The 18,093-nt window shown below is 49.4% G+C and overlaps 7 protein-coding genes across 8 annotated transcripts; 4 read left to right on the top strand and 3 right to left on the bottom strand.

The window, feature by feature from the left end:
* The first annotated feature begins 428 nt into the window (after positions 1–428).
* Positions 429–1,869, top strand: PV10_04561 (uracil phosphoribosyltransferase). Its single transcript, XM_016369130.1, has 5 exons — positions 429–783; positions 864–1,011; positions 1,097–1,197; positions 1,263–1,467; positions 1,541–1,869. The coding sequence occupies exons 1-5, from the start codon at positions 612–614 to the stop codon at positions 1,593–1,595; spliced, it is 681 nt and encodes a 226-aa protein (XP_016224918.1). The 5' UTR covers positions 429–611; the 3' UTR covers positions 1,596–1,869.
* On the bottom strand, positions 1,714–3,878 carry PV10_04560 (uncharacterized protein). The gene is made up of 4 exons (XM_016369129.1): positions 3,446–3,878; positions 2,823–3,380; positions 2,325–2,757; positions 1,714–2,270 (listed from the first exon to the last, which is right to left on the bottom strand). Exons 1-4 carry the CDS (start codon positions 3,694–3,696, stop codon positions 1,884–1,886), a joined length of 1,629 nt encoding a protein of 542 aa, XP_016224917.1. The 5' UTR covers positions 3,697–3,878; the 3' UTR covers positions 1,714–1,883.
* Positions 3,879–4,484: 606 nt separating this feature from the next.
* Positions 4,485–5,937, top strand: PV10_04559 (uncharacterized protein). The gene is made up of 2 exons (XM_016369128.1): positions 4,485–4,712; positions 4,850–5,937. The coding sequence occupies exons 1-2, from the start codon at positions 4,665–4,667 to the stop codon at positions 5,822–5,824; spliced, it is 1,023 nt and encodes a 340-aa protein (XP_016224916.1). The 5' UTR covers positions 4,485–4,664; the 3' UTR covers positions 5,825–5,937.
* Positions 5,938–6,119: 182 nt separating this feature from the next.
* PV10_04558 lies at positions 6,120–8,695 on the top strand. Of its 2 annotated transcripts, XM_016369126.1 has the most exons (3): positions 6,120–6,660; positions 7,139–8,003; positions 8,085–8,695. In XM_016369126.1, exons 1-3 carry the CDS (start codon positions 6,280–6,282, stop codon positions 8,303–8,305), a joined length of 1,467 nt encoding a protein of 488 aa, XP_016224914.1. In that variant the 5' UTR covers positions 6,120–6,279; the 3' UTR covers positions 8,306–8,695. The 2 variants fall into 2 exon arrangements, with proteins under 2 accessions (XP_016224914.1, XP_016224915.1); XM_016369127.1 differs by having other exon boundaries at positions 6,120–8,003.
* A 3,172-nt stretch (positions 8,696–11,867) lies between these two features.
* Positions 11,868–13,249, bottom strand: PV10_04557 (uncharacterized protein; the record flags this gene model as incomplete). The annotated part of the gene is made up of 2 exons (XM_016369125.1): positions 11,868–12,995; positions 13,051–13,249. The coding sequence occupies 2 exons, from the start codon at positions 13,247–13,249 to the stop codon at positions 11,926–11,928; spliced, it is 1,269 nt and encodes a 422-aa protein (XP_016224913.1). The 3' UTR covers positions 11,868–11,925.
* A 420-nt stretch (positions 13,250–13,669) lies between these two features.
* PV10_04556 (uncharacterized protein) lies at positions 13,670–15,158 on the top strand. The gene is made up of 6 exons (XM_016369124.1): positions 13,670–13,923; positions 13,989–14,227; positions 14,285–14,343; positions 14,409–14,665; positions 14,733–14,832; positions 14,893–15,158. The coding sequence occupies exons 1-6, from the start codon at positions 13,887–13,889 to the stop codon at positions 15,098–15,100; spliced, it is 900 nt and encodes a 299-aa protein (XP_016224912.1). The 5' UTR covers positions 13,670–13,886; the 3' UTR covers positions 15,101–15,158.
* A 1,341-nt stretch (positions 15,159–16,499) lies between these two features.
* On the bottom strand, positions 16,500–17,278 carry PV10_04555 (uncharacterized protein; the record flags this gene model as incomplete). The annotated part of the gene is made up of 3 exons (XM_016369123.1): positions 16,500–16,695; positions 16,751–16,935; positions 16,988–17,278. The coding sequence occupies 3 exons, from the start codon at positions 17,276–17,278 to the stop codon at positions 16,500–16,502; spliced, it is 672 nt and encodes a 223-aa protein (XP_016224911.1).
* Between the last annotated feature and the right edge of the window lie 815 nt (positions 17,279–18,093).

Raw genomic sequence — 18,093 nt, 5'->3', positions numbered from 1 at the left:
ATGTATCATACTACTGATTGAGATCTCAGGTAGGCTTCACGAGCCATGCCAAGGAGCGATACGGGTGGATGTTGATGTATGGAACCCTCCGGAGATACGCATAGGATACCAGTCTGTCCCTACGAGTATGTATCGGGAGTGCGCCACACCAGGCCTGGCTGTAGGAGCTGCGGCAGATACGAAAAATCCGGGGTTGATAGTTATCTCTACAGAGCCACTCTGCCACCACCAAAAGTGGGTCTCTGATAAGAAACCCCCCCGGCGAAACAGATCCAGTCCTATCTAATCAGAGGCGGCCATACCCTTCTTCGCTGCCTTCTCGTACACACCCTGCATGTCGATGTGTCCACTATGGCGGAAACTAAGGTAGCAACGCTACCTGACATGCATGCTGGCTGAGTTATGGTCATGATCAACAAACAGAAAATCAGTCTTCAGTGTCGAGTAATGGTCCTTTTGCGACTTCGACACATATTTTCCCATCTCATACTAGTTCGCTCTCTCATATAGATGTTGACGCATCCCGAGACTATAATTCGTCACTATAACACCGACCAGATCAAAGCCAGACGGAGACAAGACGAGGACAAAGTACTGACAGTGTTGCTGCCATGACTGCAGTCACTCTCAAACCCGCCTGTGCGGCGCAAAGTGACAATCATGTGCTTCTGGCGCCAAACAACCAATTACACAGCTCTATGACCCTTTTACGAAACAAAGAAACATCACACCGAGACTTTGTATTGGCTTTCCAAAAAGTGGCTGCACAATTGGTGGCTAAAGGTAGGCTAGCCTCTAGATGGCCCGATGATACCTTCCCTTGCAAGGCAGTTGGCTGACTTGAGAAACTTTTCTGACTACAGCACTTGACTTCGTTCCTGTGGAGGTTGAGACCATAGTGACACCAACAGGGACGTCCTACACAGGGTGCAAACAGACAGCTAAGGTCTGCGGAATCAGTATCCTGAGAGCTGGAGCCAGTCTGGAAGATGCTTTCCGAAATGCCTACAAGTATGTCATCCAACAAAATCATATGGAACCTCATCATATATATTGTCGCACAATGATCTTCGTCTAACAAGATGATGAATTCCAGTGGTCCCGTGAGCTTTGGCAAACTCCTCATCCAACGCGACGAAGAAACTGCGCTTCCCAAATATCTCTACTCAAAGTTTCCTTCAGGCATGTCACAAAGTAGTAAGTCTTTGCTCTTTCCTGTTGAGATGGACATAAAAGATCTCCTGATTGCTGATCCTACTTAGTTGTCTTCCTGCTGGAACCAATGTTGGCCACTGGTGGCTCAATATGCAAAGCGGTTGAACTCGTTATGGAGAGAGGTGTGCCCGAGTCGAATATTGTCATTGTCAATGTCATGTCCTCAAGATTTGCGTTGAGTGTCGTCGCTGACAGATTTCCTCAACTGAAAATCGTGACGGCGGCGATTGATGAAACACTGAATTCTCAGAAGTATGTTGTTGCTCGAAATGACTTTCTCTATGCTATGTCCAATGGCTCTCGTGCTGACTCTATCTTGTTTCAGGTTTATTGAGCCTGGGTTGGGAGATTTCGGCGATCGGTTTTATTGCACCGATTGAGGTTACAAGCTGGGCTACAAGAGCATGTTCGAGGGAGATATACTCGACGAAAGAATTGCGTTCTACATGAGGGAGACACTTTGATCAGGGCTCGTTCGGCCATAAACGGCCTGAAATGCATATTGAATTGGCGCAGGCAATACAAAGGACAGGGGTGTATTCGAGACTATCTCCTCAGTACCGTCTAAATTGTCATATGTTGATTACTCTAACAGAAGCATCATTCACTAAACCTCACCATCATTGAAAACGCCCACCCTTTATTCAGACAACAACCCTCCCTTTACTTTAGTCCTTCTTCTCAGTCGTAATCTCGACATCTAGCTTCTTCTCAAAATCACGCTGCATTTCAGCATCATCGATCGAATCGATCATGCACGGCACCAAAGTCTCAGTGGCGGGCCAGATCAGACTCGTAGCGCCATAGACGACAGAGGCAACAACGATGCCGTAGTACCAGTTGAACTGGGAAATGTAAATTGCACCACCAATGTCCACATTAGGGTTGACATTGTAGGCCAAACCTGGCAGAGCAGGGATAATCGAACAGAGAAGGGCAGCCATTGCTCGCCAGTTGACACCCGCGATATACCGATATCGAGCGTGTGGCTGGTAGAGGGCAGGAAGGTCGAGTCTTTGTCTCTTGACGATGTAGAAGTCGGTGATTAAGATACCCTATTCTAGTCAATACGCTGAAGTGAGGCGAGCAGGACTGGGAAATGTACATACCATAGTAGGGGCTAGGAAGATACCCAGAGAGCCCATGAAGCTTAGCAGGGAACTAGCACTGTGCAAGATCTTCCAAGGAACCATAGCCCAACCACCAATGATGGTGATGAGGATTGAACCACGACGGATGTTGAACCATTTGGGGAACAAATTGACAAGATCGTTCGCTCCAGAGATGACGGTGGCCGACATGTTGACGCAAATCTGTGCGATCAACCACGACAGACCGGCGAAAAATGCGCCTGCACGACCGCCTGGGCCGTCCCACGTATCAATGATGGCGATGGGATCCCATACATATTCGTTGTAGATCATGTATGAAGCAGAGGCGACAACAACACCAATGATGGCGACCCAACTGCAGAGAATGGGGAAGAAGACGGATTGAGTAAGGGCCGCTTTTGGCTTCTTGAGATAACGAGTGAAGTCAGGGCTGAGAGAGGAGGTTGTTAGCTTTCTTTTTTCCCATGTGATCGATTCGAAGAGCACAGCACTCACATATTGACACCGACCGTGCTCCAGGATGCAGTGCAGCTGTTCAGGGACCACATAATCAGCCATGATTTTGCTGAGCCCGACACCTGGGCTTGCTGGTCCCAGATATCGCCAGTGCCACCGCGGGTACAAGTCCAGATGGTCATTCCAACGATGGTCGCCACACACATGACGACCTTGACATAGAACAGCCATCTCATCTTGTGTGGCGGGATCATCAGAATAGGGAATTGGACGACCCAGACCAGGAAGTAGGCGACCATCTGCTGGCTGGTGATGCCAGCAGATTCAGGGAGCGAGTTTGGCATTGTCCTGAAAGACGGCCAGATGGATCTGATCACCTGAATCATGGGGCCCACGGCAAGGAAGTTGGTGATGGAGTGCCAGAAGAGGGCAGTGATCAACCGAACCACGACGGGGAACTTGGCCAGGTGGTACCCGAAGGACGAGCGAGCCAGGATCGGAAATGGCGCATGAGTCTTTGCACCGGTGTAACCATTGAGAGTCATAGGCACGCCCATGACAAACGAGCCAAAGATGATTGCGAAGACAGCCTCACGCCTAAGATGGGAGGATTCAAAGGTTAGTTTTTCGTGCTGGGCTGCGTGATGCACAGTTTCACCTACCATGTCAATCCAATGGCTAGAATGGTACTGCCGGTCTGCCAGCTCTGGATACTGATGATATCACTAAACCAATAACCAAAAATGGTCATGCTTGTCCATGTTCGACGTTCGACCGGTGTAATGTCCAAATCAACGTTGGACCACGTGCCAGGAGGAGCCCAACTAGACTCTTGTTTTTGCAACACCCATCCCTCAAGGTGTCGCTTCTTCTTCAGGTCTTCTTTGTACTTGGACACGTCAAAGGAAGGCATTTTGCTGTAACGCCGATAGCGTAGGTGAGAGGTTGTGAAGTGACAGGACGCCTCAACAGGGAGAGGTTTGGTAGATATGGACTTAGGGACTAGGGAAATTCGAGATGGGTCTCTGCCAAAGCTCTCTTTCCGAGGCCTCAGCCTATGCTAAGAAGACCTGCCTTGGCCGAGTTTACAAGTTGACTACCAGCCCAGCATTATTCCAAGTATTATTCTAGCAATACAGAAGTTCAAGGGTCCCGAAAACGTGGCGAATAGGGCTTAACACGAGACTTCTTACGGTAACTAGATAAGCCCAACATGGTAACTTATCTTCCATGATAATGCATATCGCAAATAAAAAATCTGTTTGTTATCTGCAACCTCTGAACGAGCGCTCTAGATGAGGGTTAAGCTCTTCTCTAGAGAGTCAAGTGGATATCTTGGAGGTCATTGGCTCGCTGTGATTGGAGAATGAACCCGAACAGCACGTTGGCCCGATGCTCTGGACGGGTTGAAGCAGCTTTATAAGAGATCCACAACGCACAGACGACCAGTAAGACGGATTTTCGCACCATTTACCCTCGGCCATGCACTGAGTGCGTCGCTGATCGCTATCGCTTTACACTGTCGTGGGAATAAGAATCTCGTGTCCATCGCCCACGTGCGATGCTTTATCAGAGTTATCAGGTCAGATCATGACCCTCGATATCGCTTTACGAGGTCAGGGTCTAGAACTTGTCACATCCTCGATTGCCCTTCCAGGTCGGACGTTTGTTTGGCTCGTAGGTCATCTCCACGGGGCATACCTCCACGGGGCATACCTCGTGGCATTTAGCGTGTCGTACCATATCAAGTGATCGTGAAACTCTGCTCAAATTTCTAGATACTTATCCACTGTCATAACGTTGCTAGCTAGGTCACTCCATCTTTCAGGACCAACAAGAACATCTCCACAGTTTACAGTCAACCGGAGGCCAGACCCCGAGATGGCACCGGTCACCACAGGTGTCGAGCAAGATGATCTGGTCATGCCAGTACGTACAAGTGTCGTGTCATCGCAAAATGCTCCACTTCCGCAGTTTGCCGCACACGTGTTGCTGAACCCTTCGCACGCATCCACTGTCAGCCCACACTGGAAGGACCAGTACGCTAATCAACCATGCCTCGATAGGTGATTGACATGACCAGCTTCTTGAATGGCTCGGCAAAACAAGAGATCGGCGCGGCGATCGCCCATGCATTCAAGCAGTCTGGATTTCTGTATCTGAAGAACCATGGAATCCCTCAATCTGTCATTGACACGGCATTCGAGACATCGGCCAAGTTCTTCGCCCGACCTCAAGCGCAGAAGGATGAATTGGCATGGACTGATGCTAAGTCCAATCGAGGCTATGTCGCCTCTGGTCGTGAAAAACTTGCTGATCTTCCTGAAGATGTCGGCACCCTTCGCGAATCCAATCCTGACCTCAAGGAGAACATGGAGATTGGTAAGGAGGGAGTTGAGGGCATGCCGAATCGATGGCCAGCGCATTTCGACGAAGAAGGAGAGAACTTCACTGCCTTCTTCAAGCAATTCTTCAACATGGCCCACAATCTGAACGTTGCCGTCATGCGTGCCATTGCACTTGGAATGGGAATCCAGGATGAATGCTTCTTCGATGACTACATCAACAAGACGGACAACAACCTCCGACTGTTGCACTACCCAGCTGTGGCCAAGAGTGTCTTTCAGACCGGCCAGAACCGTGTCCGAGCCGGAGAGCATTCTGATTATGGTTCCATTACCCTTCTGTTCCAGGACTCAGTCGGGGGTCTCGAGGTCAAGTCGCCCAAGGGCACTTGGGTCCGTGCGACGCCCATTCCAGGAACAATCGTGGTGAATGCAGGTGATCTGCTCAGTCGATGGAGCAACGACGAGATCAAGAGCACCAAGCATCGCGTGGTGCAGCCACCACCAAGCCCGGAGGACCTGGAAAACGATCCTAACGGCGTCTTTCCAGCACGATACTCGATTGCGTACTTTTGTATCCCCAACTCAGAGGCATTCATTGAGGCTCTGCCCGGCACATGGGAAGCTTCGGGCAAAAAGTATCCAGGTGTCTTTTCTGGGCAGTACCAGGTGCAGAGACTGGAGGAGACTTACTGATGGCGGGAGTCTGGAATCAACATGCAAGAATCATGTTATTGTAGATGATCGTAGACTGTTTTAAGTTAACAAGCTGACATCAATCTTGAAATTCGAATATTGTACGCTTGGCATATAATATCACGTGTCTAACACGTGCAATTCCTCCTCCCAGCTGACAACCCCTGAATCGTGGATTCGTGGCTTGCCAAATCTGCATGTACCTAATTTCAAGCACGACTCTCATGAAGAAGCTAATTGTCTCGACCTCTACTACGGAGTACAATGTGAACATTCTAATATCCTTGCAGCATGTGGCTTTTCGACAGGTGGCATCAATTCAACGTGTCAATCTGCTACACTCGGCCCAACAGCCAAGAACCTCTTCACCGATTGGCAGTATTGTTGATAGACGTCTTTCAGTTCACCGTCAGGCTTCCGTCAAATCTGCCAGGTGACAGAGCAGTCACTCAGTTATGGACTATCAAAACCTACGAGGCTTACGTGGTCGGGTGACACAGTGGACCGGAAAGATTGTCGACCAACTGTTAGACAGCAAAGACTCGCCCGGTCCGGGCCCGACGCCCCCACCACCCCCTAATCCTCCATACAACACTCACCCTCAGTATGGTGTCAACCAGCAACACCAACACCAACAACCATACCAATACCATCCCAACCCTCAATATTCACCGAACCCTCAGTTTGGATGGTCTCCTCCTCAGTATGGCTCCAATTATCATCAGTTTCCCCAGCCTCCGATCAATGGCAACGGACAGAATTACTCTCTGGGTGGCCCTCCTTCACCTAATCCCCCACCTGAAGATGCTCTCGGCCTAAGATTCAATATGTTCAATGTAAGTCAATATTCAACTATTCTGTCATATTATTGTCTTCATTCACTATTCACAAGTACCCCTACTATCATGTTTGCGAATCATTGGAATTCGCCAGATTCAAGTGCAGTCATCAATTAGTTTGCATTCTTTTCCATCCACCCCTGAAGACACTTCACTTCACGGATAGACTATTCTGGCACCTGAATGACACTGTCAATCAGAGAACTGATGGCGCGGCAAGACATGGCCAGAACCATGATTGTCCTCCCAAACCAGTCACTCTCTCGGAAGATGCAGATGTCAGTCATATCAGCAAGGGGGGTTTCTCTCAACATGACATTGATATTGAGAACGCACGCATGAAACCTCACATTCCACAATTATCAATATCAATGTCAACAACCGTGTCCCTACCACCACCCCTCATATCCACATGATTTCTCGCATCTTTTCCGTTGCATATATTGTCACGTTCCTCCTGACGATATATGCACAGGCCGCGCCAACTGAAACAGGAACAGAAGTGAATGGAACATGGGAAAACCAACCCCCTTCACGCCGCTCGCCGGGACCAGCAAAATTCCCTCCTAAAGTCAACATCTCCAAAGTCGACTTCCTAGGCGACGTGCACAGTTCAACGACATATGTGATCCGAGACTTGGGCTTCCAGGGCCGCATCGGAAAACACGTCCTCCTCAGCTACGGCGACACACTATGGAGCGACGCCAATTACTCGGATAAATGGCGAGGTATGGTGAGCGACTCGGTCGCACTGGCGACACACGATCCCTTGGTAGTAATCGACCCAATCCTCAACGCCAACGGGTATCCTCCACAATTCTGCCCCGTCATGTCCGAATACAACGAGACGAATTCCGATTACGCGCTGGGCATCACCAATATTGTCGAAACGGGGCGTAATCAAGGAATGTTGTTCTTCCTCCTCAACCATCGACCGGGTGGGAAGAGTCGCATCGTCGGCGCGGGAGTCGCCACCATCCAACTCGACACCACGGTTTATCCTCCACGACCTCATCTCCGTCGTCTACCTCCGCAGACATGGTGGGATGCAGCGGTGGAACCGTGGTGGGGAGATGTCTGTGCGCTTCGCTATGGGAAATATATCTACGCGTATGGCCATGGCGCCGACAAGGACGTCAATCCTTGGGTCTATGTCGCTCGAGTCCGGTACTGGGAAGCCCTTGACATCAATCGCTATGAATATTGGAATGGCCAGTATTGGCAGAGAGAAAGGTTGCAGACTAAGGACATTGGAAAGAAAGAAAGTGTCTTTTGGCAGATCAATCAAGGTACTGTCGTCTGGTCGAATTATTTCCAGTGCTTGATCTTTGTCTATTCAGGTAAGTCACAACAAGATCAAGAACAGGATCAATCAAAAGAAAACAACCATTCTTTGACTAACCACTTATGTCCCCGTTCAGACAACTGGTGGAATTCACGAGTCCTGATGAAAATGTCCAAATATCCCGAGGGACCATGGTCAGAGCCCATTACCTTGTATCAAGCAACTCCAGCCCAGAAAGGTGGTTCCACCTACGCCGCCTCTCCACATCCCTATTTCGACGAGTCGGGCCGAACATTGGTCTGTACTTTTACGAATTATCCCAACATCGTGCAGGCGATACGGGTCCATTTTGAGTAAAGATTCCGGTGGCTTATGAGGGTTATGATGTTGGTAATGAGGGATTGGGCTCCGATTGGTACAGATTGGAGGGTTTGGGCACATTGGCCATTGTCCGTTGACATACTTACAACACACATCCGTCAACAAGTCAATGTGTGTGGGTGGTGTGTACATGCCGTGGCGATGGTTATTTCTTTCGATTCGATTGGTGTACGATATCGACATCGACATCGACATCGTACAAACAAAGCGTTATAGACTTTGGGATTTTTTTCATACATGGACGGTAGAATTTATGTTGCCGACTGAATTACAGGACTAAACCAGTTCTCGGGGGCATATGGTATGGACACGACATCCAGTCGCTTGAGTTGGCACTTGACAGGCGATGATGATCTTCTGATCTTCAGGAAGTATTGGATCACAGTCAAGGCAATTGAATCCAACGCCATGTGTGCTTCGTGCGTGACCTTGACACTAATGACGATAACTGGCATTGATCCCCTCGTACCCCTGTAACTGCATCCTTGACAGGGGTGACGACGACTGGGATTCCAAGTATCATGTCACCCTAAGTTGCTGATCTGCAACCTCGCTGTAATGTACTCCAATGTCCCGCCATGGTCTACCCTAGATGCCAACCGTTGTAAGCCTGTTGATGAAGCCGCACAAGCAAAACAAGATTGCGTAGATGGCTTCGCTAAACACCAAACCAGACTTGGCATGCGGAGAGGAAACTTGGCGACTTGGCAGTTCCTCGCTACTGGACGTGTGTTCATACACTTGTAACTCTTCCATGTCTTCATCTGCTCATCCTTCATCCAGGATCTGGTCCCTTCACGACTCCATTTGACAATGCCCTTGCACATTCACAGTAGTATGACTTCCATCGAAGCTTGCTAACCCATCAATCAAGATGCGAAGCAACTCTGGTCTTCTCCACATGCCATGCTTGATCTCCGGTGGAGATGTCTTGCCCGCAACAACCTCAACCGCGAGTTCTGTCGTACTGTACCCGTCTTGTACTAGCATGTGAGTATCGTTGCACTTATTTTCCGTCCATAACACCGCATACCCCTGTAGAATGACGCTGTGGGATTTTGGCCTCCCGTTCTATGCAGTCGTGGCAGTCGACTTGACCACCTGTGACACCATTGATCAGGAAACTGTTCCTTGTCCTCACTCAATATCAAAGAGCAGCACCCCGCAAATCCTTCTCACCGTTTCAACTCCTGCAAAATTCTTCATCGCCACGAAAACATGGCAATCCGAGTAAGAAAGCCAGACGATGAGCCTGGTGCGGCCTGGGTGGCCATCACCATTGGCCTCTTTGTTGCGTATGACTGTCTCCCCTTCTGCAACTTGACAGACCGTTGACTTGTGTAGTTTTGGAGGTCTCCTGTTCGGTTATGACACGGGCACCATCTCCGGTCAGTCCTGCTATGTAAACATGCCATGAACATGTTATCACTGACGTGGATGTCATCAAAGGCATCTTGGAAATGCCATATTGGAAGGAGACGTTTTCCACAGGGCATCGAGATGCCGATGGCCAACTCTCCATCAGTTCCGGACAAGAGTCTTTGATTGTCTCTATCTTGTCGCTCGGAACCTTTCTTGGTGCCCTGACAGCAGCCCCCACGGCCGATTTCTTTGGTCGTAGAATGGGGTTGATCCTGTCGACCGGAATCGTCTTCAACCTAGGTGTCGTTCTGCAGACTGCCTCGACTTCTCAGCCTCTGTTTATTGCAGGCCGTTTCTTCGCTGGGTATGGTGTAGGTCTGGTCTCCGCTATGAGTAAGACTGAAGAAGATCTTGATTGGGTAAGGCTGATAGTGCTTCAGTCCCCCTCTACCAATCTGAAACAGCACCGAAATGGATTCGAGGCACGATTGTCGGGACTTACCAACTTGCCATCACTATTGGCCTCTTTTTGGCTGCCATTGTGAATAACAGCACCGGCAAACGCGATGATTCATCATGCTACCGAATTCCTGTGGCTCTGCAATTCCTTTGGGCCATTATCCTAATCGGCGGGCTTCTTTTTCTGCCTGAGACACCCCGTTTCCAAGTTCGCCAGGGAAAGTACGACAAAGCCGCAAAGTCGTTGGCCAAGCTTCGACGTCTTCCTGTCGATGACCCCGGACTAGTAGATGAATTAGCCGAAGTTAAGGCTAACCACGACTTTGAAATGTCTTTGGGCAAAGCCACCTATTTAGACTGCTTCAAGGGAACCGTTGGCAAGCGTCTTCTCACGGGATGCGTCTTACAGGCCTTGCAGCAGCTTTCAGGTGTCAATTTCATTTTGTAGGCCACTCTGCCGTGGTTTCCTGGACTGTTTTTTGCTGACATGGTTCATAGTTATTATGGCACAGCATACTTCACTCGAGCTGGCTTCCAGAACCCTTTCATAATTCAGGTTGTTACTAACACGGTCAACGTGGTAGGTGTGAATGTGCTTCCAGCCAACCACTTGCGTTCTAACATCCCTGTTTTCTAGGTTAGCACATTACCCGGATTGTATCTTGTCGAGCGCATTGGCCGTCGTAATCTGCTCCTTCTAGGAGCCGCAGGAATGACGGTTTGCCAATTTATAGTTGCCATCACGGGCACTGTCGCTGGGACTCAAGATCTCCCGGCACAGAGAGCAGCGATCGCGTTTGTTTGTTTATTCATCACATCATTTGCTGCGTCGTGGGGACCGGCAGCTTGGATCGTTACCGGCGAGCTTTTTCCTTTGAAGGTACGGGCGAAGTCGCTGAGCATGACGACAGCCACGAACTGGCTCCTCAATTTTGCGATAGCATATTCGACCCCGTATCTGGTCGACGCTGAGCATGCCAACCTACAGTCCAAGGTGTTCTTCATCTGGGGGACGTGTTGTCTAATCAGCATTGGGTTTGTTTGGTTGATGATTTATGAGACCAAGGGCTTGACATTGGAGCAAGTGGATGAGTTGTATGAGATGGTGGACAAGGCATGGTTGAGCAAGAAGTTCAGGCCTAAGGTGAGCTTCAGAGAGGCTAGTACAGCCGAGGAAGGAGGCAGGAAGCACAGTTTGAGGCAGAGTGTGGCTGCGTATGAGGAAAGGAGGAGGGGAGAGGCGGGGGAGGGAAGCATCGAGACGCTCAGGGAAAAGGGCGACCCTGAGCAGGTCGACACTCTCCACGATAAATAGGCCTGTTTGGATCAGTGTCATGCTGCGACGATGAATGCAGACGGCAAGAAACTTAGCCCATGAGCTTTCAGGGTGTGAGGAATGGGTTTGGTGAGGACGACGAGTGATGGGAGGCGACATGGATGGAGGAGAATGGAGGGATAAAGGATGGCTTACCTTTGCCTTTGGTACAAGATCATACCCCACTGCTGCGGCATAATGAAGAGAATACTGAGAAGGAGAGAGGAATTTTGAGACCAACGTTGTTCTTGAGGAGAGAACAGGAAATGAAATTGACTCAGAGTTGATTCCGAAGAGGAAAGAGCGAACGGCAGCACATGAATCTTTTGGACTCGAGTCGTGACTGCATTGTGAAGACTGCTGAGTCTGAATTGTGGGGAGCCACCCTCTCGATTTGTGCGTCATTTTTACCTAGAAGCTTGCAGCTTGCTACCTTCATGTACACTGGCACTTTCCTGGTCTAGCCCTCCCAGAGAAACGTGTCCTCCTTGATCGGAATTAATGAGCGCAAAGCCATGCCATAATCACCCCCATTCGGTGTGCGGAGCAATGTATGAATGTGGAACTTGGCGGGCTCTGAGTTGTTCAAAAACACCCCAGAGTGATGGTCAAACTCGACAATGACAACAGGACTTTGGATCCGGTAATAGAATGGATCGGTGTCACTGAACCCGCCAATCCAACAGAAGTATGTCTCGGAGAAGAATGAAGAGATGTGGTTGATGCGGATGCGTCGTGCGGTTTCAGGGAGGTACAGTAGGTATTGGTTGAGGATGGCGAGGATGAGAGACTGCTGCTCCGAGCTCATCGAGGTAACTAGGATACCTTCGTAGGGCACGACACGGTTATCACGATAGGCACCACAGAGGTGGCGTTGGTCGTCGTGGTTCCATCGGCCTTTAGGCATAGCCGGATCTTTCATTAGTTTGTACACCTGGGCAGCGGATTGCTGCTCTGGCGAAAGTGACTGCATCAGGTCCAGACCAGCTTTCTCTTCCACATGGAGTATTCTGGTTCCAGTGTATGGGCCACTATCAATGATATTGGGTTCGGCCCCAGTGAACCAAGGGGAAATGATGATTTGGGTTTTGTAGAGGAAGATGTTCAGGCAAAGGTGGTGGCCATAGAAGGAGAAGCCCCAAGGTTCTGTGGTCGAAGGCTCCCCGAATAAAACAAAGTTGTAGGAATATTCGTTCATGACGGCTGGGGATTTGACGAGGTCTCCGAGAAATCCGTTGATGCGCATGGCCGCAATGGCTTTCTGGTAACCCTCTGGCGAAAGGGTGACAGAGAGGATTTTCAGAATGGAGTCACGGGCCTCGGAGGTCAGTTCGTCGAGACGTACTCCTTTATGGCTTAGAAGAAATTCCGGGTTCGACCATGTCCGCCATTCTGGAGAGTCGATATGGTATGATAGGGTTGACTGCTGCTCGGGGGTCAGGCCAGACAAGGCGGTTTTGGCAACTTTGACGATGTCTTCGATTGGAATGCCCTCATCCTGTAGTTGATAGAGATCTGGGCGGACCTTGCCTGGAGTCACCGGTGAGAATCGGCGTCAGTCGTCTCTGAAGGAGTGGGGACTAACCATCGGTAGTGACACCCTTGAATGGTGCTTTCAGCAGGTCCCGCCAATGAAGGTAGAGGGCATGAAGCCATGGAGGCTGACCACCTTTTTTGAAATCATCGGCATAGACATGGGCGTCTTTTGTTGCCATGCTAGTGAAGCGAGGAATGCTCAAGTCGGGCAGATATTGCCGAAATGGGCTTTTGACTGAGTCTGCCATCGTCGAGAAAGTGACCTACAATTGCCTTGAGATGAACTCGTTCCGGAAGCTTTCCTGGAACGATTCTCAGGTCAATTGAATGGGTAGTTTGCCTGAGATGAGCTGTCAATCACCAAGTTAGTGATGTTATCTCTGTGCAAAGATTCTGCAACAGGATCGTGATATATTTTCCCATCGTGGAGAAGAGGTTGTGAGGAAGGAGCATGTCCCCACAGAGGAGATTGTGGGGCATTGTGGAAGGCTGTGGTGTTGGCAAGAGCGACCCGGAAAGGGCACCCCGGGTGACCGTTGGAGAAGGGCAGGCACGGAAGGAGCTCCAGGTTGGCTTTTCGGTGTATAGATTACCCGAAACCCGTATCACAGACTTACTTAAAGGCAGGCACATACGGAGTAGGCAGAGAGAGGGGATGATAGGTACCAGGCTATCACACAGATGATACCATCGACAGTCGGTATCCACCCCCTGATAAAAAAAAACTTGTCAGGCTTCAGAGGCACCACACACTGGCACAAGATCCCCACTCCAGTGTTGGCCTGCCTCCAATTCACTCAAGTATAACAGTTGGCAGCCGTGCTGTGAATGTCATAAGCAGCCACTCAAATCAGGCCATTCGCCATCCATAAGTGATTACTCCAAATGCTAAGAAAAATGGCAAGCGCGTCTCAATTCAAACGTAGGTGCTCCAATTAATTGCCTTGGTCGGATATGCATATACCGATACTCACCCCTGGACATTAGGCCTCGTGCGGTTCATCCCACGGTCCGACTCATCCAAGATTCTCATCGGACAGCCACAAGATGAGAGCATTGATGTTGGCTTGGCGCTTCGAAAAGGCCAGGATGTCTCGGTCGATGTGTTCTCAGGATCTTCAGTTCTTTCTGCAGGACAGCCAACAGGGACCAGTGCCATCATTGACAAGATTCTTTCGCCGGTGTCCCAGACCGAAGCTGGCACCATTCGATGCATTGGACTGAATGTGAGGAATTCTGCTTGTCTGGAAGGTGAACTGTTGTCGCTAACCCGTTGTTGTCAGTATAAGCAACATGCGGCAGAAGTAGGCATGGCTTTGCCGTCTGTGCCCACGGTATTCTTGTATGTTCAAGATACCCATCCACCCCCGTTGGCTCTAAAATGGTGATACTCATCTGAAACTCCAGGAAACCGGATACTTCGTTGGCAGATCCATGGCCCGCGCCCACTATCCTCCCCAAGTTGACATATCAAGATGATTGTGGTGACTATGAATCCGAACTTGCGGTCATCATTGGCAAGACGGCCAAGAATGTATCTGAGGCAGATGCACTCGACTATGTTCTGGGCTACACTGCAGCCAACGACGTGTCCAGTCGAACAAGTCAATTTGCCCAGAGTCAATGGAGTTTCTCAAAGGGATTCGACGGAGCTTGTCCCATTGGTATGAACACCCACAGATGAATGATCGATGGTCTTGAAACATATACTGACGCGATTTGGCTATCAAGGTCCTACCATCGTCTCCAAAAGCCTCATCCCCGATCCTTCAAAGCTACATCTGCGTGGAATTAAGAATGGAGACCAAGTCCTGCAGGACGGAGGTGTTGAGTACGTTAATTGTCCAACCGACCAACTCTGATTGCATTGATTGTACTAACTCGTGTTCAGCGACTTGATCTTCTCCGTCCCCCAGATCGTCAGCTTCCTTTCTCAAGGAACGACCCTCCGACCTGGAACCGTCATTGTCACCGGAACTCCCGCTGGAGTTGGCGTTGGTCGGAAACCAAAGGTGACGCTCAAGGAAGGCGACGAGTTCGCTGTAGAGATCTTGCCTCATATTGGAACTCTAGTCAATGTTTTTGAGAATGAGAAATGAGACAGCAGGAGATATTTGAAGTATCCCCATATCTGGTTAAATCTGAGATGACCATCCCATCCCATCCCAAAAGAATTCATTTATGCATGTATGCATTCCAATTGCTCTTGTCTCACCCCACCAGCTCACAAGATCATTCCCTCCTCACCACCTCATTAATGTCCTCCACCCTCAACTCCCCCTTCCTTCCCCACCCACGCTGCCCAGGTTGAACCACTGGTCTGAACTTCTCATACATTCCAAAAGCCGACTTATCCAGCTCTCCCTCTTTCCCCTTCCAACCCATCAACGCACGTTCCATCGCCCCCTTGACAATATCATAATCCTTCTCACCACCAAACTTTGCCTTTAATGCATCTTCGTTCGCCGTCTTCGGCTTCCCCTGAACCATAACCCGTTCATTTTGAACGTGTATGGGAAACCCCATGACGTTTAGTTCTCGGTCATCGGCAGATTCGGCCGTTTGACGGCTTTTACGGGCCTTTTCGGCCTGTTTGTCAGGGTGGTCTGCAGGGTCGATTTTGCCGATACTGCGACCTTTGGATATAGCGCATAGGGTTGCAATTGCTGAGCCGATTGCTAGGCTGGTGGGCCATGATATGCCGGTGTAGAGAAATTGAGCTACGCAAGCGGACCAGAGGTGGAGGACGGGTGCTCGATTAATGAGTATTGTTTGGCTGGTTGCGGCTGTGGCTTTCACAGTGGTTGGAGGGGGTGGTGTGATTTGTCCCGAGGTATCGAGTTCTTGATGCTGCTCTGTCTTTACAGTCGGTGTATGCTTTTTAGTTGGAGAGGTTGATGGCTGTTGCCTGCCTTTGCGCTTGCGAGGGCTTGATGTTTTAGGGGGTGATTTGCTTGCTTCTGCTTTTGCTGTCGTTCTGGACTTCTCTGACTGGGAGTTAGATGGTTCTTTGCCGTCGGTGGTCTCAGATTTCGCCTTATTGCTGCTTTGGCTTCGCGTGGCAACCATGATTATAGGGGGTTCTCTGGTCAGCAAATGTTGGTTTACATGACGATTTTAGTCTTGCAAGCAGAGATGGAACTCTGAAAATGTTATTGCTCTAGTCTTGTCACTAGTTGTAGCCCATGGGGCACAGCGGCGGAGATCCAAGGTGGAGGAGATATAGTATCTATTCCAGGCACGAGATATGACGTCAGAAATGTTATGAGGGTATCAACAAATAGTCAGGGGTTGGAATTGTTCTACGCAGTGCTAATCATTTGAATTGGGTGTTCTAGCATAGATGATGTTGGTCTAGTACCTACTCGACACTACTTAGAACCTGAGTACCTAACCTAGGTACTTTAACTCAAGGACCCCACTCTTATTGTATACCAATCTCCAGGGTTCATCGCCGGTACAGTTTCATTTGGCCTTTGACCTCTGTGCAAATTACATTCACTTGGCCGAAGGGCTCACTCTCACAACTGGATTCAAACCAGACGGACTGGCTCTCACAATTGGATTCAAACTAGTGACACAGTTTGTTTGTTGTGGTCTAGTGTCACCAAATAGGGTGCATTGGCCGTTTTTACCAGGACCATAACCACGCTTTTTGACCGACGTTCGCCAGACGGGACCTTTGTTATCTTCACTAAATAGTGACCGATGTCAGCTTTATGCAATGCATGAAGAGAGGATCGACTCACCATGTGGCACCCTTTGGACACAATCTGCATTTATAGGACAAGGGATTATTTAGAGTCTTGTAGTAGGTCTCGATATTTTCCACTCCAGGGTACGTCATGGCACCATCAGTCATGGAATATACTTCAGCAGGCACGAAAAAGCATTGCTTGTTGAAGAACAACTTGCATTGGATGCCATGGTCAGGCTGAAGTTCGTTAGTAAGACAGTGGAGATGAACACAACAGATTTGTACTTGCCCCCATTGAAGACTTGCTGCCCACTTTGAAGGGGATACATTTTTCTGGTTGGAACTTTTCATTCTTGCATTCGCCGCCCCAGTTTATTTCAGAGCAGATATGAATGAACATCTCATCTTCTCGTTTGGTTAAGTTGCTGGGGGGCGCTGCAGGTGATTCGTAATGAACATAGTTAGGGTCATTGGGATCTGGCGGGTGGCCATATAAGACCTGGAGATCTTCAGGCACGTCAGTCGACTGGGCAATGGTGCCGAGGACCAGGCAGGAGAAGATCAGGAGAAGAGACCGCATCGTTGACGAGAAGGTTCTGGAAAGCGATCGAGGCACTGCAGCCAGTGTCGTCAAGTCAAAACGAACAATATTAGGAGACGAATTCTAAGGAGAGGAAGAACAGGAAACGTTTGATGATGCAGAAAAATCCAACGCAGATGATAGAAGAGGCTGCATTGAGACCCGCATGCGTCGACATGGCCTGATCACGAGCAGGGTCTGTTATGATGTCTTTGTTTGGTGATGTCAACAGACAAAGGGCTACCTCAGCCACATAATTTAGACGGTCGCATGATGCACAATTCGGAGGCATGGAAATGGTGTGGATGGTCCTGATGAGGACCTAATTTTAAGATCATGAGAGGAGGAAGATGGGTAGTACTGTATAAAGGCAGTCAGTCGTCGAGCAGATGTGTTGGAGAGTTGAGGATATGAAGTGAGGTTCAGGGAAGGAGTGACTCGGCTGGAAATACAATAATCCAGACACCGGAAACGGTGGTGAATCAGTCTCTTGGGCACTGCGGGGCACCTGCCCTGTTAGCAGGTCACGCTGTGGACACCGTGCTGTACTTCGTACCTGCTGCCCTTTGTTCTTGCCTTCAGATGCTGTACTTACTCCGTAGTCGACATTCCTCATGACTAATTGCAAATTTTGGTGGGGCCGGACAAAACTCCCACCTCCAGAATCTCGCCAAAGAATCTCCCCCCTCTTTTTTATCCTCTATGACATGATACAGAGGTCGTTTGCCACCGCCAAAATGAGGTCATGAATAGATAATAGGGAAATGAGAAGTGAGAAGCAGCCCGACAATGTCTCATACCACATATATTGTTGT

Source organism: Exophiala mesophila, assembly GCF_000836275.1.
Source record: "Exophiala mesophila strain CBS 40295 unplaced genomic scaffold supercont1.3, whole genome shotgun sequence".
Classification (NCBI taxonomy): Eukaryota; Fungi; Ascomycota; class Eurotiomycetes; order Chaetothyriales; family Herpotrichiellaceae; genus Exophiala; species Exophiala mesophila.
The sequence above is the reverse complement of the archived record's forward strand: the minus strand, read 5'-3'. Positions and strand labels throughout refer to the sequence as shown.

Bases quoted from the DNA above. Each gene is read 5' to 3' on its own strand.
- PV10_04559 (XM_016369128.1), top strand. From the start codon at position 4,665: ATGGCACCGGTCACCACAGGTGTCGAGCAAGATGATCTGGTCATGCCA. The intron at 4,713-4,849 runs GTACGTACAAGT...ATGCCTCGATAG, and splicing joins AAGATGATCTGGTCATGCCA to GTGATTGACATGACCAGCTT.
- PV10_04558 (XM_016369126.1), top strand. From the start codon at position 6,280: ATGGACTATCAAAACCTACGAGGCTTACGTGGTCGGGTGACACAGTGG. The intron at 6,661-7,138 runs GTAAGTCAATAT...ATATATGCACAG, and splicing joins TAAGATTCAATATGTTCAAT to GCCGCGCCAACTGAAACAGG. The intron at 8,004-8,084 runs GTAAGTCACAAC...GTCCCCGTTCAG, and splicing joins CTTGATCTTTGTCTATTCAG to ACAACTGGTGGAATTCACGA.
- PV10_04561 (XM_016369130.1), top strand. From the start codon at position 612: ATGACTGCAGTCACTCTCAAACCCGCCTGTGCGGCGCAAAGTGACAAT. The intron at 784-863 runs GTAGGCTAGCCT...TTCTGACTACAG, and splicing joins TGCACAATTGGTGGCTAAAG to CACTTGACTTCGTTCCTGTG. The intron at 1,198-1,262 runs GTAAGTCTTTGC...GATCCTACTTAG, and splicing joins TTCAGGCATGTCACAAAGTA to TTGTCTTCCTGCTGGAACCA.
- PV10_04560 (XM_016369129.1), bottom strand. From the start codon at position 3,696: ATGCCTTCCTTTGACGTGTCCAAGTACAAAGAAGACCTGAAGAAGAAG. The intron at 3,381-3,445 runs GTAGGTGAAACT...CTCCCATCTTAG, and splicing joins CTAGCCATTGGATTGACATG to GCGTGAGGCTGTCTTCGCAA. The intron at 2,758-2,822 runs GTGAGTGCTGTG...CTCCTCTCTCAG, and splicing joins AGCACGGTCGGTGTCAATAT to CCCTGACTTCACTCGTTATC.
- PV10_04556 (XM_016369124.1), top strand. From the start codon at position 13,887: ATGCTAAGAAAAATGGCAAGCGCGTCTCAATTCAAAC. The intron at 13,924-13,988 runs GTAGGTGCTCCA...CCTGGACATTAG, and splicing joins AAGCGCGTCTCAATTCAAAC to GCCTCGTGCGGTTCATCCCA. The intron at 14,833-14,892 runs GTACGTTAATTG...ACTCGTGTTCAG, and splicing joins CTGCAGGACGGAGGTGTTGA to CGACTTGATCTTCTCCGTCC.